Source organism: Pseudophryne corroboree, chromosome 2 (genome assembly GCF_028390025.1).
Source record: "Pseudophryne corroboree isolate aPseCor3 chromosome 2, aPseCor3.hap2, whole genome shotgun sequence".
Classification (NCBI taxonomy): domain Eukaryota; kingdom Metazoa; phylum Chordata; class Amphibia; order Anura; family Myobatrachidae; genus Pseudophryne; species Pseudophryne corroboree.
The window spans coordinates 929753106-929777946 of NC_086445.1; the positions used below are offsets into that span (position 1 = coordinate 929753106).

The 24841-nt window shown below is 45.6% G+C and overlaps 1 protein-coding gene across 15 annotated transcripts in view; it reads left to right on the forward strand.

Annotated features, from left to right (window-relative positions):
• Window positions 1-24841, forward strand: part of TSPOAP1 (TSPO associated protein 1) — a 941658-nt gene that overhangs the window by 739592 nt on the left and 177225 nt on the right. For 14 of the 15 annotated variants that reach the window (XM_063956204.1, XM_063956202.1, XM_063956206.1 and 11 more), the window contains 6 exons: window positions 15594-15703; window positions 16230-16339; window positions 16644-17447; window positions 18053-18204; window positions 19774-20379; window positions 23722-23991. In XM_063956204.1, coding sequence (XP_063812274.1) covers window positions 15594-15703; window positions 16230-16339; window positions 16644-17447; window positions 18053-18204; window positions 19774-20379; window positions 23722-23991 — 2052 coding nt within the window. The remainder of the gene's footprint in view (window positions 1-15593; window positions 15704-16229; window positions 16340-16643; window positions 17448-18052; window positions 18205-19773; window positions 20380-23721; window positions 23992-24841) is intronic. The other variant, XM_063956214.1, reaches the window with a different exon arrangement.

Sequence of the window (24841 nt, forward strand, 5' to 3'; positions counted from 1 at the left end):
CTGCAGAGAACGCTGGCTCCCCGGACTCTCCCCTGCTGAGCATCAGAGGGCTGAAAAAAAGAGAGGAGGGCACATAATTAAGGCGCAGTGAGTGGGGAAATCTATATACATTTATATATATATATATATATATATATATATGCGCTATCTGGGTTTTTTTTTTTTTTTTCCTGGGTCAGTTGGCGCTGGTGTGTGCTGGCATACTCTCTCTCGGTCTCTCCAAAGGGCCTTCTTTAGGGAATTGTCCCCTTATAGTTATATCCCAGTGTGTGTGAGGTGTCGGTACGTGTGTCGGCATGTCTGAAATGGAGGGCTTATCCAAAGAGGATGTGGAACAGATGAGTGGTGTATCTCAGTCGGCGGTGCCGACTCAGGATTGGATGGATATGTGGCATATGTTAAATGCTAGTGTAGCTTCACTGCACAAAAGACTGGACAAAGCAGAGTCCAGTGCGTCGGCAGGTAATCAATCTACGGATTATACCGACTCACAGGACCCGTCGGGGTCTCAGAAACGTCCCTTCTCACAAATAAGGGACACAGAAACTGACACGGACTCTGATTCCAGTGTCGACTATGATGAAGCAAGATTGCACCCCAGGGTGACAAAAAGTATTCAGTGCATGATTATTGCAATAAATGATGTGTTACATATCACTGATGAGCCCTCGGTGCCCGACACGAGGATACACATGTTTAAGGGATAGAAACAAGTTATAAACTTTCCTCCTTCCCATGAAATTAATGAGTTATGTGAAAAAGCATGGGAAACTCCAGATAAGAAACTGCAGATTCCCAAAAGGATTCTTATGGCGTACCCTTTCCCTACACAGGACAGGGTACGTTAGGAATCCTCTCCCACAGTGGACAAAGCCTTAACACCCCTTTCCAAGAAGGTGGCGCTACCGTCCCCTGGCACAGCGGCCCTCAAGGATCCTGCGGACCGCAGGCAAGAGACTACACTAAAGTCTATCTACACTCATACTGGTACTTTGCGTCGGCATGGGTATGTAGTGCAGTAGCAGCTTGGACGGATACACTGTCAGCTGACCTTGATACCCTAGATAGGGATACAATTTTGTTAACATTAGCTCATATTAAGGACGCAGTCTTATATATGAGGGACGCTCAAAGAGACATTGGTTTACTGGGTTCAAGAGCAAATACTATGGCTATTTCGGCAAGAAGAGCCTTATGGATCCGCCAATGGACGGGGGATGCAGACTCAAAAAGGCATATGGAGGTTTTACCTTACAAAGGTGATGTATTGTTTGGGGACGGCCTTGCTGACCTGATCTCTACAGCTACCGCAGGTAAGTCGACCTTTTTACCTTTTGTTCCCCAACAGCAAAAGAAAGCCCACAATATCAGATGCAGTCCTTTCGGTCGCATAGATCCAGAAGAGGTCGGGGCTCCTCTTTCCTCGCCAGAGGTAAGGGTAGAGTCAAGAGGACACCTGCTGCGGCTGGTTCCCAAGAGCAGAAGTCCTCCCCGGCTTCCGCTAAGTTTACCGCATGACTTTGGGGCTCCCCTGCGGGAGTCTGCACAGGTGGGGGATGCCTTCGACTATTCACCCAAGTCTGGGTTCAGTCAGACGTGGACCCTTGGATGATAGAAATAGTCTCCCAGGGCTACAAGCTGGAATTCGAAGAGGTGCCCCCACGCCGATTTTTCAAGTCGGCCTTACCAGCTTCTACCCCAGAGCGGGAAGTAGTGCTAGCTGCAATTCAAATGCTGTGTCAACAGCGAGTGATTATCAGGGTTCCCCTGAGCCAACAGGGAAAAAGGTATTATTCAACCCTATTTGTGGTTCCGAAGCCGGATGGTTCGGTTAGGCCCATTTTAAACCTAAAATCCCTGAACCTGTACCTGAAAAGATTCAAATTCAAGATGGAATCGCACCGAGCGGTGATAGCCAGGACCTCCAGAACATGGTCCGAGAACTACTAAAGCCGAAAAGAGTGTCAGCTCCTCAATGCACTTGGGTTCTGGGGAAAATGGTGGCAACTTACGAGGCCATTCCCTTCGGCAGGTTCCATGCAAGGACGTTTCAATGGGATCTTCTGGACAAATGGTCCGGGTCCCATCTACAATTACATTAAAAAATAACACTGTCCCCCAGGGCTAGGGTGTCTCTTCTATGGTGGCTACAAAGTGCTCACCTTCTAGAGGGTCGCAGGTTCGGCATTCAGGACTGGATCCTGGTAACCATGGACGCGAGCCTCCGAGGATGGGGAGCAGTCACCCAAGGAAGAAATTTTCAGGGACTATGGTCAGACCAGGAGTCCTGTCTACACATCAACGTGTTGGAGCTAAGGGCCATATACAACGGCCTTCGACAAGCTGAGAATCTTCTTCGCAACCTACTGGTTCTGATTCAATCAGACAATGTCACAGCAGTAGCTCATGTGAACCGCCAAGGCGGGACAAGAAGCAGAGTCGCGATGGCGGAAGCCACCAGGATTCTTCGCTGGGCGGAAAATCACGTAAGCGCTCTGTCAGCTGTCTTCATTCCGGGAGGGGACAACTGGGAAGCAGACTTCCTCAGCAGACACGATCTCCATCCAGGAGAGTGGGGACTTCATCAAGAAGTCTTTACAGAGATAACGGGTCTCTGGGGAGTTCCTCAAATAGACATGATGGCGTCACGCCTCAACAAGAAGCTTTGGAGGTATTGTGCCAGGTCCCGGGACCCTCAGGCAATAGCAGTAGATGCTCTGGTAACGCCATGGGTGTTCCAGTGGGTCTATGTGTTTCCTCCGATTCCTCTCATCACAAAAGTGTTGAGGATCATAAAACGAAAAAGAGTACAGACAATACTCATTGTTCCAGACTGGCCTCGAAGGGCCTGGTACTCAGATCTTCAGGAGATGCTCACAGAAGATCCTTGGCCTCTTCCTCTAAGAGAGGACCTGTTACAGCAGGGGCCCTGTCTGTTCCAAGACTTACCGCGGTTACGTTTGACGGCATGGCGGTTGAACGCCGGATCCTAGCGGAGAAGGGTATTCCGGAGGAAGTCATACCTACTCTAATAAAGGCTAGGAAGGAAGTGACGTCAAAACATTATCACCGTATCTGGCGGAAATATGTCTCCTGGTGTGAAACCAAGAATGCTCCTACGGCAGATTTCCATCTGGGTCGTGTTCTCCACTTCCTACAGACAGGAGTGGATATGGGCCTAAAGCTAGGCTCTGTTAAAGTACAGATTTCGGCTTTGTCAATATTCTTTCAGAAGGAATTGGCTTTTCTTCCAGAAGTCCAGACTTTTGTAAAAGGAGTACTGCACATCCAGCCTCCTTTTGTGCCCCCAGTGGCACCATGGGACCTGAACGTGGTGTTGCAGTTCCTTAAATCACACTGGTTTGAACCCCTTAAAACGGTGGAGTTAAAATTTCTCACCTGGAAGGTGGTCATGTTGTTAGCCTTGGCATCTGCGAGGCGTGTGTCAGAATTGGCGGCCTTGTCTTACAAGAGCCCTTACTTGATTTTTCATGTGGATAGAGCGGAATTGAGGACCCGTCCTCAATTTATACCCAAGGTGGTGTCTTCATTTCATATGAACCAGCCTATAGTGGTGCCTGTGGCTACGAGTGACTTGGAGGATTCCATGTCCCTGGATGTAGTCAGGGCCTTAAAAATGTATGTAGCCAGGACGGCTAGAATTAGGAAAACAGATGCATTGTTTGTCCTGTATGCTGCCAACAAGATTGGCGCGCCTGCTTCGAACCAGACTATTGCTCGCTGGATCTGTAACACGATTCAGCAGGCTTATGTTACGGCTTGATTGCCGTTACCGCATTCAGTAAAGGCCCATTCCACTAGGAAGGTGAGCTCTACTTGGGCGGCTGCCCGAGGCGTCTCAGCTTTGCCTAGCAGCAACTTGGTCGGGGTCAAACACCTTTGCTAAATTCTACAAGTTTGATACCCTGGCTGATGAGGACCTAGCATTTGCTCAGTCGGTACTGCAGAGTCATCCGCACTCTCCCGCCCGATTGAGAGCTTTGGTATAAACCCCATGGTCCTTACTGAGTCCCCAGCATCCTCTAGGACGTAAGAGAAAATAAGATTTTAAACCTACCGGTAAATCTTTTTCTCCTAGTCCGTAGAGGATGCTGGGCACCCGTCCCAGTGCGGAAAATCTGCAAGACTTGTATATAGTTATTGCTTACATAAGGGTTATGTTACAGTTAGAATCGGTCTTGGGCCGATACTGTTGTTTGTTCATACTGTTAACTGGTTAGGTGTATTCCAGGTTATATGGTATGATTGGTGTGGGCTGGTATGAATCTTGCCCTTAGATTAACAAAATCCTTTCCTCGTATTGTCCATCTCCTCTGGGCACAGTTCTCTAACTGAGGTCTGGAGGAGGGGCATAGAGGGAGGAGCCAGTGCACACCATACTAGAAAGTTCTTTTAGGTGCCCATGTCTTCTGCGGAGCCCGTCTATACCCCATGGTCCTTACGGAGTCCCCAGCATCCTCTACGGACTAGGAGAAAAAGATTTACCGGTAGGTTTAAAATCTTATTACCCATCCAAGCACAAGCCTACCAGACAGGACAGCTCTACAACTCTGGTTACAATTCAGATTTGGAGGTGTCTCTGTTCACAAGGATAATGTCTCTATTACCTCATGAGACCTCCTCTGTCCGGGAGTACTCTCTAACACAGGTAAATGTTGTGGCCCTGAGCAAGGCAGTTAGGTCTACACTTGCGATCAAGGACTCTGAGTGGATATCCAGATCTGATGCCACGATTTTCTGTAATGTGTGGAGCTATTGCATGCAAAGCCCCTGTCTCCGCTTGTGCTTAAGGCCAAAGGGTGCTGGTCGGATTCCCTAGAAGACTGTCTCTGTTTGGCGTCCACATAACTGAGTTGTCGTCTATGGTAGAACATATAAGGAAAGCAGGCTCCTATCTAGGCAATTCGCCCATTGACATAGGTATCCTAACGTGTAAAGTGTCTGCTTCTGCTGTGGCAGCCAGGAGAGTTCTCTGGCTTTGTACCTGCCGCGCTGATGCAGTCTCCCAAAAAGCCCCTTGTATGGTTTCCCAAAGATACGCCTAAACTTTCTGTAGCATTCTCCAGTCCAGTATTTTGTCTACAGGCAATCCAGTAGGTCCAGGAAAGGCAGCGCTGCGGGAGTCCATCCACTCCTTTTTGGCCTCCAGCGTTGTCATCATTCCAAGGAGACGTATAGGCTTTTGTGTACTATCCTCTTCCTAGTTCAAAAGCCGTATGGCTCCTTTTAGACCCATCCTCAACCTGAACCTTTTGGGTTCCCAAGTTCTGCATAGAGTCTCTGCTCTCCATCATTCGAGCTCTGGAACTGGGGGACTTAATGTCCTCCCTGGTTATCCAGGATGCCTATTTACATGTTCGGGAGGGACACTTCCAGTTTCAGACATTGACATTTGGACTTTCCACGACTCTTTATACTTTCAAGAAAGTCATAGCAGTACATCTCTGGGGCAAGGTGGTCAGAATACTGCCATATCTGGATGACCTATTACTCCTGGCCCAGTCCCCGGACCTGCTACAGGATCTCATTCGTCTCACAGTAGACGTACTCCAGGCTTATGGGTGGATCATCAATTGTCTAAAAGCCACCTTGATTCCGTCTCAAGAAGTTCTACATTTGGGGCCCTTACTGGATTCCAGAGTCTAGTGTGGATTTCTTCCCTTGGACAAACTTCAGTCCTTACAGACTAAGATCCCCACATTTTTGGTGAAAAGAGTCTTGATACACTGTTACATGCAGTTCCTGGGCTCTCTAGTCTCCACCTTCGACATGGTGGAGTACGCCCAATGTGATTCCTGTCTATTTACTACTGGAGATTATGGCCAGGCGGAAGAAGTCCCATCTGCATTTCAAGTCACAGATCATTCTCTCTGGAGAGGTACGTCATTCCCTCTTGTGTTGGCTCCACCAGTCCCACCTGGACCAGGGCTTCCCCTTTTGGATTCAGGACTGGGTTCTGCTCACCACCATCGCAAGTCTTCTGAGATGGGGAAGGGGGTGTCTGGTCATCAGACTTTTCAAGGCCAGAGAATGGCTCGTGAGAGCTGACTACCCATCAATATTTTAGAACTCCGAGCACTGTATAGCGCTCTTTGCCTGGCACAGTTCTTCCATTGTCTGACAATGTGCAGTCGGACAACGTTAAAGCCCCCACCTACGTAAAACCGTCAGGGTGGAACTTGCAGTTGGGCGGTGAGTCGTATTCCTCAGTGGGCAGAGCGTCCTCTTTCATCTCTACATACCTAGGGTCCAAAATTGGGAGTCTGACTTCCTAAGCCGCCAGGAAGTTCACTTGGGCGAGTGGTTCTCAACTGGGGACGGCCAGACATTGACTCGTTTGCGTCTCTGTGCAGAGATACTGCTTGCGCACCAGGGATCTGGTGGGTGTCCTGGAGGCTTAGCAGACCTTCCCTATCATGTACATCTTCTTTCCAATCTCAATTATTCCGTGGGTCCTCTGCAAATTGAAGTTGGAGGGAGGCACAGTAATCTTAGTGGCTCCAGATTGGCCGCGCTGTCCTTGGTATGCAGATCTTCTAGGCCTCTCTATCGATGCTTCGTTGCGTATTTCTCTATAGCCAGATCTCCTGTCTCAGGGCCCGTGCTTCCATCATGCTGTGGCCTGTCATGCTTTGATGGGGTAGCTCTTGAGACATCTGTCCTGAGAGCTTAGGGGTTCTCACAGGCTATCATTCGTAACATGCTTACTGCCCAGAACCCTCCTTCTGCCAGGAATTATCAGTGGGTTTGGTGCTGGCTGGTGCTCGGCTTGAGGCTTCAACCCCAGATCTTTCCATTTCTTGCGTGTCCTGTTTTTCTTGTAGGTGGGTCCGATTTGGGCCTCCACCTTTCCTCATTTTAAAGTATAGGTTTCACCTTTTTTCTTCCTCCTCTAGCGGCAGATTGCACGGTTACCTGATGTATGGACTTTTTTGCAGGGTGTCCCCCATGAGCAACCTCCGTTTGTTTTTTTTACGTTGGCTCCATGGAAGTTATTTTTGGATTTTAGGCATCATTCAGTCATCCCCCTTTGAGCCTTCACTGGCTTGCATGAAAGACCGTTTTACTCATTGCCATTGCATTGGCCCATAGAGTGTCTGACTTCATCATATTGTCTTGACGCTCCCCTTTTCTTTTTAACTTGAACTGAGAGTTCCTTCAGACGCGATTGTGCTACCTTCTTAAGGTGGTATCCAATTCTCACAACAACCAGATTGTGCTCTCTTCCTTCCAAGTACCGGATTCTTCCCTGTAGCAGACTTCCTTGAATGTTGTGCAGGCCCTCTGATTTATGTGGACAGGACAATAGATTGTCTGTATGGCTTTAACAGATGGGGCTGGCCGGCTACTAAGCAGACTTTGGCCAGATGGCTCTGTTTGATTAGCTTCCAGTCTTTTTCTGCGGACTACCTTCCTGTCCCTGCCATGGTGAGGGCCCATTCTGCAGTGGGAACTTCTTGGGCAGCTATTCCTTTTGACACTTTCCCGCACATGTGGGCTTTGGGCAAAGGGTTCTCAGCGCAGCTCAGGAGCGTCCCCTCCCTTAGGTGGACAGCTTTGGGACGTCCAACTGTAATAAGACTGTGTCCCCTTTGGATTACCAGGGAAAAGGATATTTATGTTCCTACCTGTGAAATCCATAGAGAACACAGGGTGTCCATCCACTTTTTCATCTCCACTTTGTCTTTTGAACTCAGTGTGTGCTCGTCTTCCTTTTCCTTCCTCTCGCTAATTTCCTTGGCATTGTTAACTAAACTGGTCCTCTGGGCTTGGGGTGGGGTATAGGGGAGATGGAGTCTGGGCTGCAGGGAGGAGAAACTTAACTATTTGATGCCCATACTCCAACTCAACCACCTATACCCAGTGTCTAAGCCTGTATCACCTATGGATTCCAAGAAAAGGATTTAACAGTTAGAACATAAATCTCCTTTTTTTTGTTGTAAATTTGTGATATGTGAAATGTCCTCAGTTTCCCTGATATGATTGGGTATTTAATTTTTTTCCTTATATTTTAGCAACTTACTGAAAAGCACCCATGTACCTGTATATTTAGTTCCATTAACAGTTTGATAAGTCTATCTCTCCAACAACCTGTGGCGGGACACTGGAACATAGGTACAGGTATACATTGCTCAGGCAGTTTTAAGAAATCTGACACAAATCTGGAACTTCTCACACTTTATTTCCTTGCCATCTGGAAATCATTATTTTTCTAAAGGAGCATAGCCAGGGCACTTTGGTATAGTGCTGACAGTATAAGAATTTGACCTCTTATTTACTTTTCATTAATTTACTTTTTTTCCACGAGCCATTGGCCACCACAGCACCTGTCATACTGTATGTTGCTGTATGGCACTAGGAGTGGGCTGAGAATGTGCATGTCCCACTGCCATCCCTCCACCCCACTTCTTACTATGGGATTTCCTTCAGCTGGTGAATAGGGCTTTGCAACAACAGTTAGGGGCATATGTACTAAAGTGCGGTTTTATAGACGTAGAGATGTTGCCCATTAGATTCTACTTAGTATTTATCTAGCACCTTCTAGAATATAATAGCTAGAATCTGGTTGCTTGGGAAACATCTCCACTTCTATAAGCCTGCACATTAGTAAATATACCCCTTAGTGTATCTGGATAACATGCTTCTGCCCTCATCGTTCGGACATCATTGGGCAAATTACTATGCACAGCAGTTGGGGCTAAGGTAAGTGTCTCCCCTGTCCCTTCTGTTGAAAAAAAATCCTCAGAATTAACAACTATATGGTTTGCAAGCGCAGGGCTTCAGGTGCTATGAAAGGGAGGGGCTGTGCAATGTTGCAGCCCCTTACTAGATACCAGCAGTCCAATAATGGGATTTTCTCTGACGTCCTAGTGGATGCTGGGAACTCCGTAAGGACCATGGGGAATAGCGGCTCCGCAGGAGACTGGGCACAAAAGTAAAGCTTTAGGACTACCTGGTGTGCACTGGCTCCTCCCCCTATGACCCTCCTCCAAGCCTCAGTTAGATTTTTGTGCCCGAACGAGAAGGGTGCACACTAGGGGCTCTCCTGAGCTGCTTAGTGAAAAGTTTAGTTTTAGGTTTTTTTATTTTCAGTGAGACCTGCTGGCAACAGGCTCACTGCATCGAGGGACTAAGGGGAGAAGAAGCGAACTCACCTGCGTGCAGAGTGGATTGGGCTTCTTAGGCTACTGGACACCATTAGCTCCAGAGGGATCGAACACAGGCCCAGCCATGGAGTCCGGTCCCAGAGCCGCGCCGCCGGCCCCCTTACAGAGCCAGAAGCAAGAAGAGGTCCGGAAAATCGGCGGCAGAAGACATCCTGTCTTCACCAAGGTAGCGCACAGCACTGCAGCTGTGCGCCATTGCTCCTCAGCACACTTCACACTTCGGTCACTGAGGGTGCAGGGCGCTAGGGGGGGGCGCCCTGAGCAGCAATAAAAACACCTTGGCTGGCGAAAATACATCACATATAGCCCCCAGGGCTATATGAATGAATTTTAACCCCTGCCAGATTACACTGAAAAACGGGAGAAAAGGCCGCCGAGAAAGGGGCGGAGCCTATCTCCTCAGCACACTGGCGCCATTTTCCCTCACAGCTCCGTTGGAGGGAAGCTCCCTGGCTCTCCCCTGCAGTCACTACACTACAGAAAGGGTTAAAAAAGAGAGGGGGCACTAATTAGGCGCAGTATAAACAATACAGCAGCTATAAGGGGAAAAACACTTATATAAGGTTATCCCTGTATATATATAGCGCTCTGGTGTGTGCTGGCAAACTCTCCCTCTGTCTCCCCAAAGGGCTAGTGGGTTCCTGTCCTCTATCAGAGCATTCCCTGTGTGTGTGCTGTGTGTCGGTACGTTTGTGTCGACATGTATGAGGAGGAAAATGATGTGGAGGCGGAGCAAATTGCCTGTAATAGGGATGTCACCCCCTAGGGGGTCGACACCTGAGTGGATGAACTGTTGGAAGGAATTACATGACAGTGTCAGCTCTTTACAAAAGACAGTGATTGACATGAGACAGCCGGCTACTCAGCTTGTGCCTGTCCAGACGTCTCATAGGCCGTCAGGGGCTCTAAAGCGCCCGTTACCTCAGATGGCAAATACAGACGCCGACACGGATACTGACTCCAGTGTCGACGGTGAAGAGACAAATATGACTTAAAAGATGCATTTCTATATATGTGTGATGCACAGCGGGATATTTGTCGACTGGCATCAAGAGTAAGTGCGCTGTCCATTTCTGCCAGAAGAGGGTTATGGACACGACAGTGGTCAGGTGATGCGGATTCCAAATGGCATATGGAAGTATTGCCTTATAAAGGGGAGGAGTTATTTGGGGTCGGTCTTTCAGACCTGGTGGCCACGGCAACAGCTGGGAAATCCACGTTTTTACCCCAGGTCGCCTCTCAACATAAGAAGACGCCGTATTATCAGGCGCAGTCCTTTCGTTCCCATAAGTGCAAGTGGGCAAAAGGTTCCTCATTTCTGCCCCGTGACAGAGGGAGAGGAAAAAGGCTGCAGAAATCAGCCAGTTCCCAGGAACAGAAGCCCTCTCCCGCCTCTGCCAAGCCATCAGCATGACGCTGGGGCTTTACAAGCAGACAGGGAGGCAGTTTTGGAAGCCATTCACAAGCTGTATTCCCAGCAGGTGATAATCAAGGTACCCCTCCTGCAACAGGGAAAGGGGTATTATTCCACACTGTTGTGGTACCGAAGCCGGACGGCTCGGTGAGACCGATTTTAAATCTAAAATCTTTGAACACTTACATACAGAGGTTCAAATTCAAGAGAAGGGGACTACATGGTGTCTCTGGACATCAAGGATGCTTACCTTCATGTCCCAATTTACCCTTCTCACCAAGGGTACCTCAGGTTTGTGGTACAGAACTGTCACTATCAGTTTCAGACGCTGCCGTTGGATGGTCCACGGCACCCCGGGTCTTTACCAAGGTAATGGCCGAAATGATGATACTCCTTCGAAGGAAGGGAGTTTTAGTTATCCCTTACTTGGACGATCTCCTGATAAGGGTAAGATCCAGGGAACAGTTGGAGGTCGGTGTAGCACTATCTCAGGTAGTGTTGCGACAGCACGGTTGGATTCTCAATATTCCAACATCGCAGCTGGTTCCGACGACTCGTTTTCTGTTCCTAGGGATGATTCTGGACACAGTCCAGAAAAAGGTGTTTCTCCCGGAGGAGAAAGCCAGGGAGTTATCCGAGCTAGTCAGGAACCTCCTAAAACCGAGCCAAGTCTCAGTGCATCAATGCACAAGGGTTCTGGGAAAAATGGTGGCTTCCTACGAAGCAAGCCCATTCGGCAGATTCCACGCAAGAACTTTCCAGTGGGACCTGCTGGACAAATGGTCGGGGTTGCATCTTCAGATGCATCAGCGGATAACCCGGTCACCAAGGACAAGGGTGTCCCTCCTGTGGTGGTTGCAGAGTGCTCATCTTCTAGAGGGCCGCAGATTCGGCATTCAGGACTGGGTCCTGGTGACCACGGATGCCAGCCTGCGAGGCTGGGTAGCAGTCACACAGGGAAGAAATTTCCAGGGCTTATGGTCAAGCCAGGAGACATCACTTCACATAAATATCCTGGTGCTAAGAGCCATTTACAATGCTCTAAGCTTAGCAAGACCTCTGCTTCAAGGTCAGCCGGGTTGATCCAGTCGGACAACATCACGGCAGTCACCCACGTAAACAGACAGGGTGGCACAAGAAGCAGTCAATGGCAGAAGCTGCAAGGATTCTTCGCTGGGCGGAAAATCATGTGATAGCACTGTCAGCAGTATTCATTCCGGGAGTGGACAACTGGGAAGCAGACTTCCTCAGCAGACACGACCTCCACCCGGGAGAATGGGGACTTCACCCAGAAGTCTTCCACATGATTATAAACCGTTGGGTAAAACCAAAGGTGGACATGATAGCGTCCCGCCTCAACAAAAAACTCGACAGGTATTGCGCCAGGTCAAGGGACCCTCAGGCAATAGCTGTAGACGCTCTGGTAACACCGTGGGTGTACCAGTCAGTGTATGTTTTCCCTCCTCTGCCTCTCATACCCAAGGTACTGAGAATTATAAGATGGAGAGGAGTAAGCACTATATTCGTGGCTCCGGATTGGCCAAGAAGGACTTGGTACCCGGAACTTCAAGAGAGGCTCACGGAGGATCCGTGGCCTCTACCTCTAAGAAGGGACCTGCACCAGCAAGGACCCTGTCTGTTCCAAGACTTACCGCGGCTGCGTTTGACGGCATGGCGGTTGAACGCCGGATCCTGAAGAAAAAAGGCATTCCGGATGAAGTCATCCCTATCCTGATCAAAGCCAGGAAGGATGTAACCGCAAAACATTATCACCGCATTTGGCGAAAATATGTTGCGTGGTGCGAGGCCATAAAGGCCCGACGGAGGAATTTCAACTGGGTCGATTCCTACATTTCCTGCAAACAGGAGTGTCTATGGGCCTGAAATTGGGGTCCATTAAGGTTAAAATTTCGGCCCTGTCAATTTTCTTCCAGAAAGAACTAGCTTCAGTCCCTGAAGTGCAGACGTTTGTAAAAGGGGTACTACATATGCAGCCTCCTTTTGTGCCTCCAGTGGCACCTTGGGATCTCAATGTAGTTTTTGGGTTCCAAAAGTCACATTGGTGTGAACCACTTAAAGATGTTGGCCCTGGCCTGGGCCAGGCGCGTGTCAGAATTGGCGGCTTTATTCTGTAAAAGCCCTTATCTGATTTTCCATACGGACAGGGCGGAATTGAGGGCTCGTCCTCGGTTTCTCCCTAAGGTGGTTTCAGCGTTTCACCTGAACCAACCTATTGTGGTGCCTGCGGCTACTAGGGACTTGGAGGACTCCAAGTTGCTAGACGTTGTCAGGGCCCTGAAAATATATGTTTCCAGGACGGCTGGAGTCAGAAAATCTGACTCGCTGTTTATCCTGTATGCACCCAACAAGCTGGGTGCTCCTGCTTCTAAGCAGACTATTGCTCGTTGGATTTGTAGTACAATTCAGCTTGCACATTCTGTGGCAGGCCTGCCACAGCCAAAATCTGTAAAAGCCCATTCCACACGGAAAGTGGGCTCAGCTTGGGCGGCTGCCCGAGGGGTCTCGGCTTTACAACTTTGCCGAGCAGCTACTTGGTCAGGGGCAAACACGTTTTGCTAAATTCTACAAATTTGATACCCTGGCTGAGGAGGACCTGGAGTTCTCTCATTCGGTGCTGCAGAGTCATCCGCACTCTCCCGCCCGTTTGGGAGCTTTGGTATAATCCCCATGGTCCTTAGGGAGTTCCCAGCATCATCTAGGACGTCAGAGAAAATAAGAATTTACTTACCGATAATTCTATTTCTCGTAGTCCGTAGTGGATGCTGGGCGCCCATCCCAAGTGCGGATTGTCTGCAATACTTGTACATAGTTATTGTTAACTAAATCGGGTTATTGTTGTAGTGAGCCATCTTTTCTAGAGGCTCCTCTGTTATCATACTGTTAACTGGGTTTAGATCACAAGTTATACGGTGTGATTGGTGTGGCTGGTATGAGTCTTACCCGGGATTCAAAATCCTTCCTTATTGTGTACGCTCGTCCGGGCACAGTATCCTAACTGAGGCTTGGAGGAGGGTCATAGGGGGAGGAGCCAGTGCACACCAGGTAGTCCTAAAGCTTTACTTTTGTGCCCAGTCTCCTGCGGAGCCGCTATTCCCCATGGTCCTTACGGAGTTCCCAGCATCCACTACGGACTACGAGAAATAGAATTATCGTTAAGTAAATTCTTATTTTTTTCTTTTAGTCAACTGTACTTGGTGCTGGACCAATTAGAAAGGAGACAATCCTCTATTGATGTAAGTCTCCACCTTGGCACTCTTTCTTGGAGGGGTGGCCATTTCCAGGGTGCTGCGAGGCCAGGGACTGCGCCGCAAGACAAGTTTCCTTGTCCTCTCAAGCCGCCCTGCGAAGGTTAGGCTGAGAAAGCTGAAGCTTATTCGGCCTGCTGTCACATATGAACATCGTGACTGAGATTGCATCGCAAATGAACGGAGGAGGAGGTATGCACCTCCTTCTGCATTTGCAGTACTAAGTACTGCAAATGCAGCAGCTTTGCATTTGCAATCCTTAATCAATAAGACCCTAAAAACCTTAATCTCCCAGGTTTGACTGGACTTTTTCAAGATGGCGTCCCACCAGCAGTATGGAAAAAAAATACAACTTCACGGTCTCTATGGACATCGAATATTCATATTTCATGTCCGAATGTTAGAGGGTCATCAATACCTCCTCAGGTTCACAATACAGTCTATGGTAGTTAAAGGAGAAAACATCTGTTTTTAAAGAAATTTGTTTTTGTTTTTTGTGCTCCACCATTGGATGTTTTTTGTTTATTGTCATCCAATGTACATTTAGTAAAAGATTTTAACACAAACACTCCAGCGCCCAGTGTTAGATACTTATCTACTTCCACTTCACAATACAGTCTCTTTACTGTCAACAAGCATTTACACACAAATTATGGTTACTCTTCTGAATTTTGTGGATGGGGGGGTAAAAATCATCCTCTACCCTGACGACCTGTTAATCAAGGAAGGTAATTTGATTTCAGTCTCATGGATGGATCATCAACTACCAAAATTCAGTACTGACTAACCTAATGTTTTTTTTTGGCTACTGTATGGCACCAGACAGCACAAGGTGTACTTGTAATGTTATCTCATTACAGCGATTTTTAAATTCTCTTTTGACTTTGAAACAGACTTTGATTCTGTTTTGCTTGAAGATTTTAAAGATGTTCTCAACCTTCGAAGCAGTGTACAGTAATTTGCACTTTTCAACTTGAGGGTGTTGCAGCTGTATCAAAATATAGAAAGTTAGACCATACTGTACTTGACTAGCCAGTTCATCAGAGTGTCTCCAAGGGTGAGTCAGTCAGTCGCTGAAGGACAACAAACTCCACAGATGTTGTCCCTTTGTCATTTGGGACATTATTATTGACAGGTGCCAGACTTCAGGCTTATATTGTAGTGGAGAAACCTGATTGGTTAGTGCCTTCTAGGTGGTATGACATGAGTCCTATACTTACAGCTATATCGGGAAGCACTTGGTCCTTTTGGCCATACATTTGCAACAGTTTTACAGATTCAATGCTTTTAGGCTAAGGTATTTCAGAGCATTTGAGGCAATAGGTTTGGAAGTCCCCATGACTCCAGTGTCCCTCAATAGGATGATGGAGAAAATGGGATTTTGTACTTAAGTTAATTCCTTTTCTCTGGATCTGTTGGGGACACTGGAAACGCACCCTTTATGGTCGGCTTCTATCAAAGTTCAAGTTGATGATGTAGGAGACCAATGTCTGCCTCTCACGTTTTGTTGGTTTCATCTCTCCTCTATACTAGGGGGATTGGTTAATAAATTGATTTCCCAGTGTCGCTTGGATATAGAGGGTGAGGTGCTTCAGACTTGTGCCCGATTTCCTGGAGTGCCCAAACCCATGCCTGAGTCCTCCAAACGCATACCTATGATTCCAATTTCCCATTGGATTTTGAGAAAAAGCTTTAATGCAAGTGGAAATATCTGATCTTTGCTAGGTGGACACTGCGAGTGAAATGGAGGACTTAGAAGCGGATAGTGTTTCATTGAATCCAGAACCAGAAACTCGTCCCACTGCTAAATTACAAGTCTTTCTTGCCCGATATAGGTGAGATTCAAAATATTATGTTATAGAAATGTATTAGTCATTTTATAATCTGTCTTGTAAAAGGAAAAACTGAGCTTTCAATCAAAATTGTCAAATGTTCACTAAACACTTTGTGGAGCTTATCTTGTATGTTGTTTTCTCTGTGCTTACTCTGGAACCAAGAATACGTCCCGTCAGGTGACACTGCCAAGGCTAGATAAATTATGCATTTAATTCCATGCACGCAATGCTGGAGCAATTTACCACTGATCATCTAATCACTGTTCAATGAGACTTTTTGTGGTAGAGCCAATAGTCACAAGTAATGCAGCCGATTATTTCAAAGGGAATCCTTAGCGTCAAGTAGTTCAGTAATATATTTGTTTAATAGTGAATTTCAGCTTTTTGTAGCCTACAAAATGTCTACATCCTCCATTTGTAGCAGATCTGCACAGTTTAATATAATTAAAGTTAATATTTGCTATTTCTGTTGTTAGATATTTTGTTTTGTTACAACATATTAAAAGATATCCATTTCCACTTGTAGTTACAATCCGTTTGATGGGCCCAATGAAAACCCGGAAGCGGAGCTGCCTCTGACAGCTGGAGAGTACATTTACATCTACGGCGGCATGGATGATGATGGATTTTATGAAGGTGGTTAATCTAAAACGTGCATGTACTGTATGTAACATCTAGCTTTAAACCTGCGCATGTTCAGACTTGTTCATGTACTATTGCAGTTATGAGTGTCAGCAAAGATTAGGATGGGGCCTTGTTAGAGCTAAAAATTAAAAAGAGTTTGATCGGGTTATGAAATGCCTCATTGGTACATCCATTTTACGTTAATGTTCTATAGATCAATACAAACCTATACTGGGCTATAATAGTTGTATAGACTTAAAATGTGCATTATTCATTCGCAGCTTTTGTTTTGTGACCTATTGCTTTGTCTTAATAGGAGAATTAATGGATGGAAGGCGTGGTCTCGTTCCTTCTAACTTTGTGGAGCGTGTGTCTGATGATGATCTGATAGCATGTCACCCGGGTGAAATCAATGAGCTATCGCAAAGCTCTGGGCAGGACATTAGCTTTTTGAGTGGAAGCAGCATGGAGAGAAGTGAGGAAGAAGATGACGAGAGCAGCCTCAGTCCATTGCCAATGCAAGGAAACAGCGAGGGAGCTGCAGATGTCTCAGCCGTGCCTTACCCTCGGAAACTGACCCTCATTAAACAACTTGCCCGTAGCTTAGTGGTGGGATGGGAGCCTCCTCTTGTAGCAGCAGGCACTGGAAACATTCTGAGCTATAATATTTATGTGGATAACGAACTTCGACAAAATGTTCGCTGTGGAGGACAAACTAAAGCCTTGATTGAGAAGATGGAGCTGAAAACTCGGACTTACCGCATTTCAGTACAGAGCATGACAGAGCGGGGCTGCTCAGATCGGATGCGGTGCACTATGTTGGTAGGCTATGGTTACACACTTGCTCCAACACAGCTACGTGTTCGCAGCCTTTCAGCCACATCTGCTGAAATTACATGGCAGCCATGTAACAGCAACTATTCACATGCCTTGTATCTAAATGAAGAAAGCTGTGGCTTGGCCAAGTCAGGGACCTACTGGTATACATTTAGCAGCTTGAGGCCCAGCACCATGTATAATGTGAAAGTGGAGGCCCGCCCTCAGCGGATTCCCTTGGAGTTACCTATTGAGAGGAGGGAGCCGAAGACCACAGTTATGCAATTAACAACTCCCGCTGCAGGTAACACACTGATTCATAGCTAAAAATGTATATTCATTTGATTTTATTACTCCAAATTCTTTAAAATAGTGACTGCAATAAAAACCTGTGATGGTATTGCTAGTATTTTTCATTATAATACTCTTCAACCCCCTGGTTTATATGCTGTTAAGATGAGTTCAGTATGATTTACCTCCGCTCGGGATGCCACATGTCGTCATGCCAACAACGGCATCCCGAGCAGTAGAATGCCGACGGGGGCAAGCGCAACTAAGCCCCTTGCTACGCTCGCCACAGGTTCTATTCTCGTTCTATGATTGTCGGGGACACCCATAGAGGGGGAATCACCTACCTCACCGGTATACCGGCGGTGATTTGGTGCCCCAGTTGGGATCCCAGTGTCTGTATTGTGACCGCCGGGATTCCGACTGTCTGTATGCTAAGCGCATAACGTTAAGATTAATATAAACCAGGATTTCTGATCATGTAAATCTTCAACATTTTTAATGACCTTTATATTGCGTAAAGTTTTAAAAAACTATAATTTAATCTCTAAAATTGAATACTCTGTATGTTTTGAATGATCTTAATGGCCCAACATAGCAATGGTTTGTTCCATTTCTCAGGTCCTCCAGATGCCCCACTTGATGTTCAGGTTGAACTTGGTCCAAAACCTGGTATTCTACTTGTCACTTGGCTGCCGGTGACAATTGATGCTGCAGGGACATCAAATGGAGTCAGAGTTAATGGCTACGCAGTATATGCTGATAAACAGAAGGTAAACTTGTTTGAGGAGTTTTATACAGGTTTTAGATAATTTGGGGTATTCTGAATGCCCGACTATTTTTAAAGTTGGATTGACACTGTCGAAACCGGTGCCAAAACCTGTCAGATTTGGCTGTGGGATCCAACAAAACACGTGTATCTGCTGCTAATCCGCCGATCCACGTGTTTTTCGACAAGTCGGATTTTCCGACCTGTTGAAAAAAAGCAGCCCGATTGAATAGGTCTGAACCCCTTCCAACCTAAAAAAGTCGGAAACTGCCATCTTTCCGACAAGGCAGCAGTTACCAACTTAAATTGAATACTCCCCAATGTATTTATCAAAGGAATGGATCATGATTTAGGTACACAATACCATCCCTTTGTTCCCTTGGGACATATTTAGAAGTTGTGCATGATCAACTATCTGATTTTTTTTTTTCTTTCCAAAAGTGCCAGTACTTTCCTATGTGGCATTACTAACCCCGCCCCTTTGATCATGGTGGACTTGTGCCCGAGATCAGCGTATTAGTGCTTATAGTTAACAAAAGTTCCCCTCCACATCTTTTATAGGTGTTTTATATGCTCCAGAATGCCATTCACAATTTGGCAGTAATGTTGGTGGTCAGAGACCTCTACCAACACTGCCAGGGGCTTGGGAAGCAGGAGGTAATCCATTCTGCACATGTACAGCTTGTATTTCGGGTGGACGAAGGCGGACAACACACTCAAATGTGATGCAACCAATTCCGCAAAAGCTCAGTTGCTTCGGTGGTACACCAAGTGATCGTGCCACTTAAGTACTTATATTCTGAGTACTAGTAGTTAGTTTGTAACAGTATATTTTTGGAGGCTATTACTTAATTTGCATTGAAACTTGCAATCAAGTCATCTCTTGTACTTCATTCCTGGTGTTTTATCTATAATCACATTTACAACACAAGTGATCCAAATTCATAAGATAAAATTGCAGTTTAATACATTATTGATGATGATATTCCTATCCCATATCCCTATCCAATACTCATGAATTAATGTGAAACAGTTGGTTATGCAGTAAGGGAATGCTCACTGCTGATGTGGTTTTATGAGAGTCACTATGATAAATAATTAGGTAAAGACAGAACTATTATTTAAAAAATATATGTGCTTATCAGACCAAATTGAGCCTGTATTGAGGAGTAATATGACACGTTGAGGCAAGTTATATAGTGTATCTCCCGTTTACATGCAAATCTTTACAGCAGAGGTTCCCAAATGCGGTCTTCAAGGCACCCCAACAGTCCTGGTTTTAAATGTATCCATGCTTGGCCACAGGTGACTTGATTAGCACCTCAGTCAATTTGATTTAACCACTATTAAATCCTGGACTGTTGGGGTGCCCTGAAGACTGTGTTTGGGAACCTCTGCTTTACAGGCTTGGCTATGGCTCTATTGGTTTCTGAATCAAAGCTTGTCTTTAGGCTATGCCTATTGGATTTAGAAGTTATTGGACAGAGACACAAATGAAGTCAGTCTAGGAAATGATTGTCTATACCAGATAATAATTTTGTTTGTGTTTCTTAGCATTTTCCTTCTCTTTCAGGTACTTGAAGTTTCTTCTCCCACAGCTGGCAGTGTGTTGGTCGGCACATCTCACTTGCAACTGCTGCAGTTGTCACGGGAAATATCTGTTAGAACTATGTCAGCCAGTGGAGAATCTGTGGACTCTGTGCCAGCTCAAATACCCTCTGCCTTGTTAAAAATCCCTGATCGTCCTTCCTTATCACATAACTTTTCTAACACAAACCCTAAAGCAGCAGTTCAGAATCTGTGCTCTCATTCAGAGAAGGTTCCTTCCATGCCTCTTACTTCATCTTCTCCCTGCTCAGTTAACAATCCACCAGCATCCACTTCCCAGGCCAATATTTCCATCCACATGAGCTGTAGCACATGTGACTCCATAGAAACTGTGCGGACCTTACCACATCTAATGATCTCACCACTTAGTGCTTCCTCCAGTTACTGCCGAGGATCTTCCAGTTCAGAGCCTTCGGGGGTACAAGTGTCATACCAGGGTACACAGGATGGTGTCCCCTCCTCTCTACCTGAACCTGTCAATCTCCCATTTCTAGCCAGGACAGTTTATGACAGCATGGAAAGATCTGAAATGTTGCAAGCAAGGGCGACAGCACTTCAAGACGACAGTCAAGTAAGTGTTCTCTATTTTGATTAAAAGTAATATTACAAATATAGGATGATAGTGTTTGTGGCATACATGGTGTAACTATTGACAGGCAATCTGATAAAGCATGCAAACCGTTTTTTTCAAAAAGTGAGAAATAACTGCCAAAGTAATTTTACTTTTAAGCAATATAAGAAGTAGTTAAGGTGTGACAGTGTTTTAAATGTATATAAGAATTGACTTCTTGACACAGAATTTAAGATACCAATGATGTACGAATAGATAATAAATCCATTATTTAATGTACTTCATCACCTACCTCAGTCAGATGATTTCTAAGTAGTATTCATTTGTATTCATAGGCAGGCTACAGTACTGATGTTTACTTATTCAAAGCAAAATGCAACAAATGAGCAAACAATGTCATGTGAAATGTGCGTTTATCATTTTCATGTTGGTACACCATAACTGCATTATACTGTAGTTGTATATTGCATTGTGACTTGCCACTGTTTCTCCATATTAATCTTGATGTAAACTACATTAACCACTTGCCTGGCGTTCTCTCATCAGATTCGACCACACCAGGCTGTCTTTTCCTGACATTGTCGCATCTGATGCGACCAGTCAGAAAGACCACTGTACAGCTGCAGAAAGAGAATCTTCCTGCAGCTGCCGATATCAGAGGGAATTCAGAGTCCCTCTGGTTCTCTCCCCTCTGTGCTTGCCATGCTGCTGATCGGTCAGCCCGGCAGCAACCCCCACCCCGTGGCTGCAGACATTCGCAGCAGCTGGGGAAATGTTAAAAAGCAGCCCCTTACTTTCCTTTGCACCCCCGGAGGCTACAGAGAGGATCAGGCACTGGCGATGGTCCAACAATCAATGGTCTACCATCGATGTTTAAAAAAAAAAATTCTGTTTGTTTTATAAAATCATATTGGATATGTTTTGAAGCAATTTTTGGAATAAAATATTAGCCAGTTAAGGCTTAAGAAATAATGTGTCTTGAACTTACCAGGCCATGATTTATTGACTGCCAAGTACAAACATTGTGTTTAGAATCTGAATCTTGATTCTCTTTGGAGGATGGGGTAGTCTCTGAAAGTAGGAGGGAGAGGCTATGATTAAAAAGGACTAGAGGTTCAGGTCAGACACCATAAAGGCATAACTGCTGTTTACAGTTTTCAGAAATGTATGTAATTAGAGGTGTTATTGAGGGTGAGCAATTTTAATTGGTTTCTGGAGGGAATGGGTAGAATGTGAAGAGATTTACAGACTGGTGCAGCTGATGAGGCGCAACAGGTGAAGAAGATGAGCCTGACTGCTGCGTACTGGATGGATTATAATCAGAAAATATGCATGAGGGGTAGGTCAGATAGCAGGAGGTTTCAGTAGTGAGTGAGAAAGTGATAGTACCTGAGCTCTCATTTGGAGAAGGTACCTTCCATGCCTTTTACTTCATTTTCATAGAGACAAATCCGCAAAAAGGACAATGTGTGGAGTGGAGCTGAGGGCAGAGTCAATGATAACACAAAGACAGCAGACATAAGGAACAGAGAAGAGCATGATGTTAATACAACAAGGGAAACAATAGGAGGGTTACAAGTTTTAGTAGAGGGAAAGAAGTGGAGTTCCATTATGGAAATATTACATTTGAGGTAGCGTTGGGACACCCAGCTGAAAAGTCAATTGGATACCTAGAACAGGAGAAAAGGTGAAACGTTTATTTCAGTGTCCTCAGCATAGACATGTAGTTGTAAGTCTAAGGACCATATTATTTATTTATTAACTGGGTTGTTGTTGTTTTTTTATAGTGCAGCATATTTTGTTGCACTTCACAATTAGAACAACAGTGATAATATAACACTGGGTAATAACAGACAGGCATAGAGGTAGGAAGGCCCTGCTCGCAAGCTTCTAATCTATAGGGAAAATAGGCATTGATACACAAGAATAGGAAACAATGTGTTCACCGAGCATAGAGATGCTATGTATAAACAGCAGAGGGCTAAGGACCCTTCCACAGGATAAGCCCCAGCTGATGGAGAAAACGGAAGGGAACAGGAGTTGGAAATAATTAAGAGGCAATTCAGGAGAAGATAGAACCACAAATGCAAAAGGAATGAAGAGTGTCAGAGGAAAGGGTGATCAACAATGTTGAAAGCAACGGAGTGGTCAAGAACTATGAGCAGGGAGAAATGACTCTTCTATAGAAGTAAATACTTGATAGTTTCTTTCAGTGCAAGGTGGAACCCATATAACAGAGGTTACAAAATAGACTTGGTGAAGAAAAAGTGGATAAGGCAAATGTAGATGTGCTGTTCAACAAGTTTGGAAGAAAAGAGGGGAGGTGAAATGGGGCAAGAGGAGAGGTGGGATGGATTCTTTAGGAAAGCATTGATGAGATCATGTTTGAAGATGCCAGTGGAGAGGGATATATCGATGTGGTGGGCTGAGTGATGGCAGGGAGTTGAGGAGTTGGGGGTGAACATGGTTGAGTTGGAATATTGAATAAGGGAAGTAATGTGAGGACCTTGGTCTCGATTGCTGAAGTGACAGGGTGGGTGGGTCTCAGACCTTTCGAATATAACGCCTAACCAATGATCAGCCCCTGCTGCTTTTGGCTTACACTGCTTTTTTTTAATGTTGGAACTTGTCTACCTCCTGTTGCTGTTCATCCTACCCTTTCCTTATTCTCTTTTACCTCTGCAACAAAGTCTGTTTCTTCCCCCACCCTCCTTGACCCCATTCTCTCTCACCTCCTCCGCACCCTCTCTTGGCACATGATCCTACCTTGCTTACCTATTAAATCTTTCCTCTAACACTGTCCCATCTTAATTTCCTATGTAAAGTCTGCCCCATCTTGGAATTACTTTATTCAAACAGGCTTTTGCTCTGTTCACTTCATAGAAACTGGCCATACCAAGGTCACAAATTAACTTCTCTTGATATCTAAGGGCCATATGATCAGAATAATACAGATTTATATTTTATAATGAAATCCATAAGTGACACTGCACATTTACATAAGAAATGGTACTTTGTTCTGTCAGATCTCCCTTTCTACAAAGTGGTTGTCTCTGGCAGGAAAGCAACAAATGCAAACTTCTCAGATCTCCTCTTGCTGTTCTTCCAATATTCCAGCATTTGTAATGAGGGAGGATGTAGGCAAGTCACACTTTGCAGAGAATGTAAGACACTACAAAGGTGATCAAATACAGCTTTCAGTTACGGGAATGAATGTTCGCTGAAAGTGTATGCACCAGTTGTTTTTCTGCAAAGTCATTTGCTTTTTTTTTTTTTTTTTTTTTTTTTTTACTATTTTTAAAAGTTGTACAATTACAACCTCTAACGTTTACTATCTTGAAGAAATGTTCAAACACCAAAGAACCCGTAATCTGTGAACAAGCCTTTGCCAGTGGCCTGCCATTGGGTTCAACTTGGGGCAAAGAGAACACTACAGAATTAAAAACAACTGCCAAAGATGACTGCTCGAGGCCAGAGACCGCATTATCAGAGGATGCAGCCACCCCCAGCTGTAACTTGAGCAATCGGGGAATCTCCATTGAAGACTTTCTTGAAGTAGACTGTAAAGAGGACAAGGTATCAAGTGGGACTCATTTTAAATATGAAGCCGAGGTTAGTACCAAAGGGCATCTAAAATAATCTGTTATTGAGATCACATTGTTCCAAGTTGTGTTATGCTTAAATTGTGCTTATTATGCATCAGTGATAGCAGAATACTGATTATATGAAGGGCTTGACAAATTTTTGAAATTCTAAGAGCCAGCTTAAAAGTTTATCAGCCAGACTATCGTCCTCAACTAAAATATATATGAAGACTTCAATAGAACACTACTAATGCCCTTTGGGCTTCCCACATCAGACTCCCAAGACATGCCTGTCTCCAGTGCCACCAACTCATAACATGCCCACCGTATATTCTCCAATATATAGTATGCCACACCACAATGACTACAAATACATAGTACATCACATCACAGTGCCCCCAATTCATAGTGTGCAACACCACAATGCCCCCAGTACATAGTATGTAACATCACAGTGCCTTCATAGTATGCAACACCACAGTGCCCCCAATACATAGTATACCACCACACCACTCCATGCTATTGAGCTGGGGCAGTACTAGGGTTAGGAGCAGTAAGCACTGGGGGTACGAAGGTGGTAAAGGTGAATAGTAGTTGTGGAAGTACTGGGGGCAAGGAAAGGGTAAGGGTATATTGCAGCTTGGTCAAGGAGGTTTATTGGGACAGACAGTTCTATGGGCAGCGTTGGGGAATAGGGATGGAGTAAATAGCAAATGGGGCAAGGAGGAAGTAAGGGGCAGGCAGTGCTGAAGGTAAGAAGGGGGTAAGGGTAGATAGCAGTTGGGACAATACTGGGGGCAAGGGGAGGGTTAGGGGCAGGCAGTGCTTGGGTATGGGTAATATAGCAATTGGGGAGGTACTGGGGCAAAGAGTGGGTA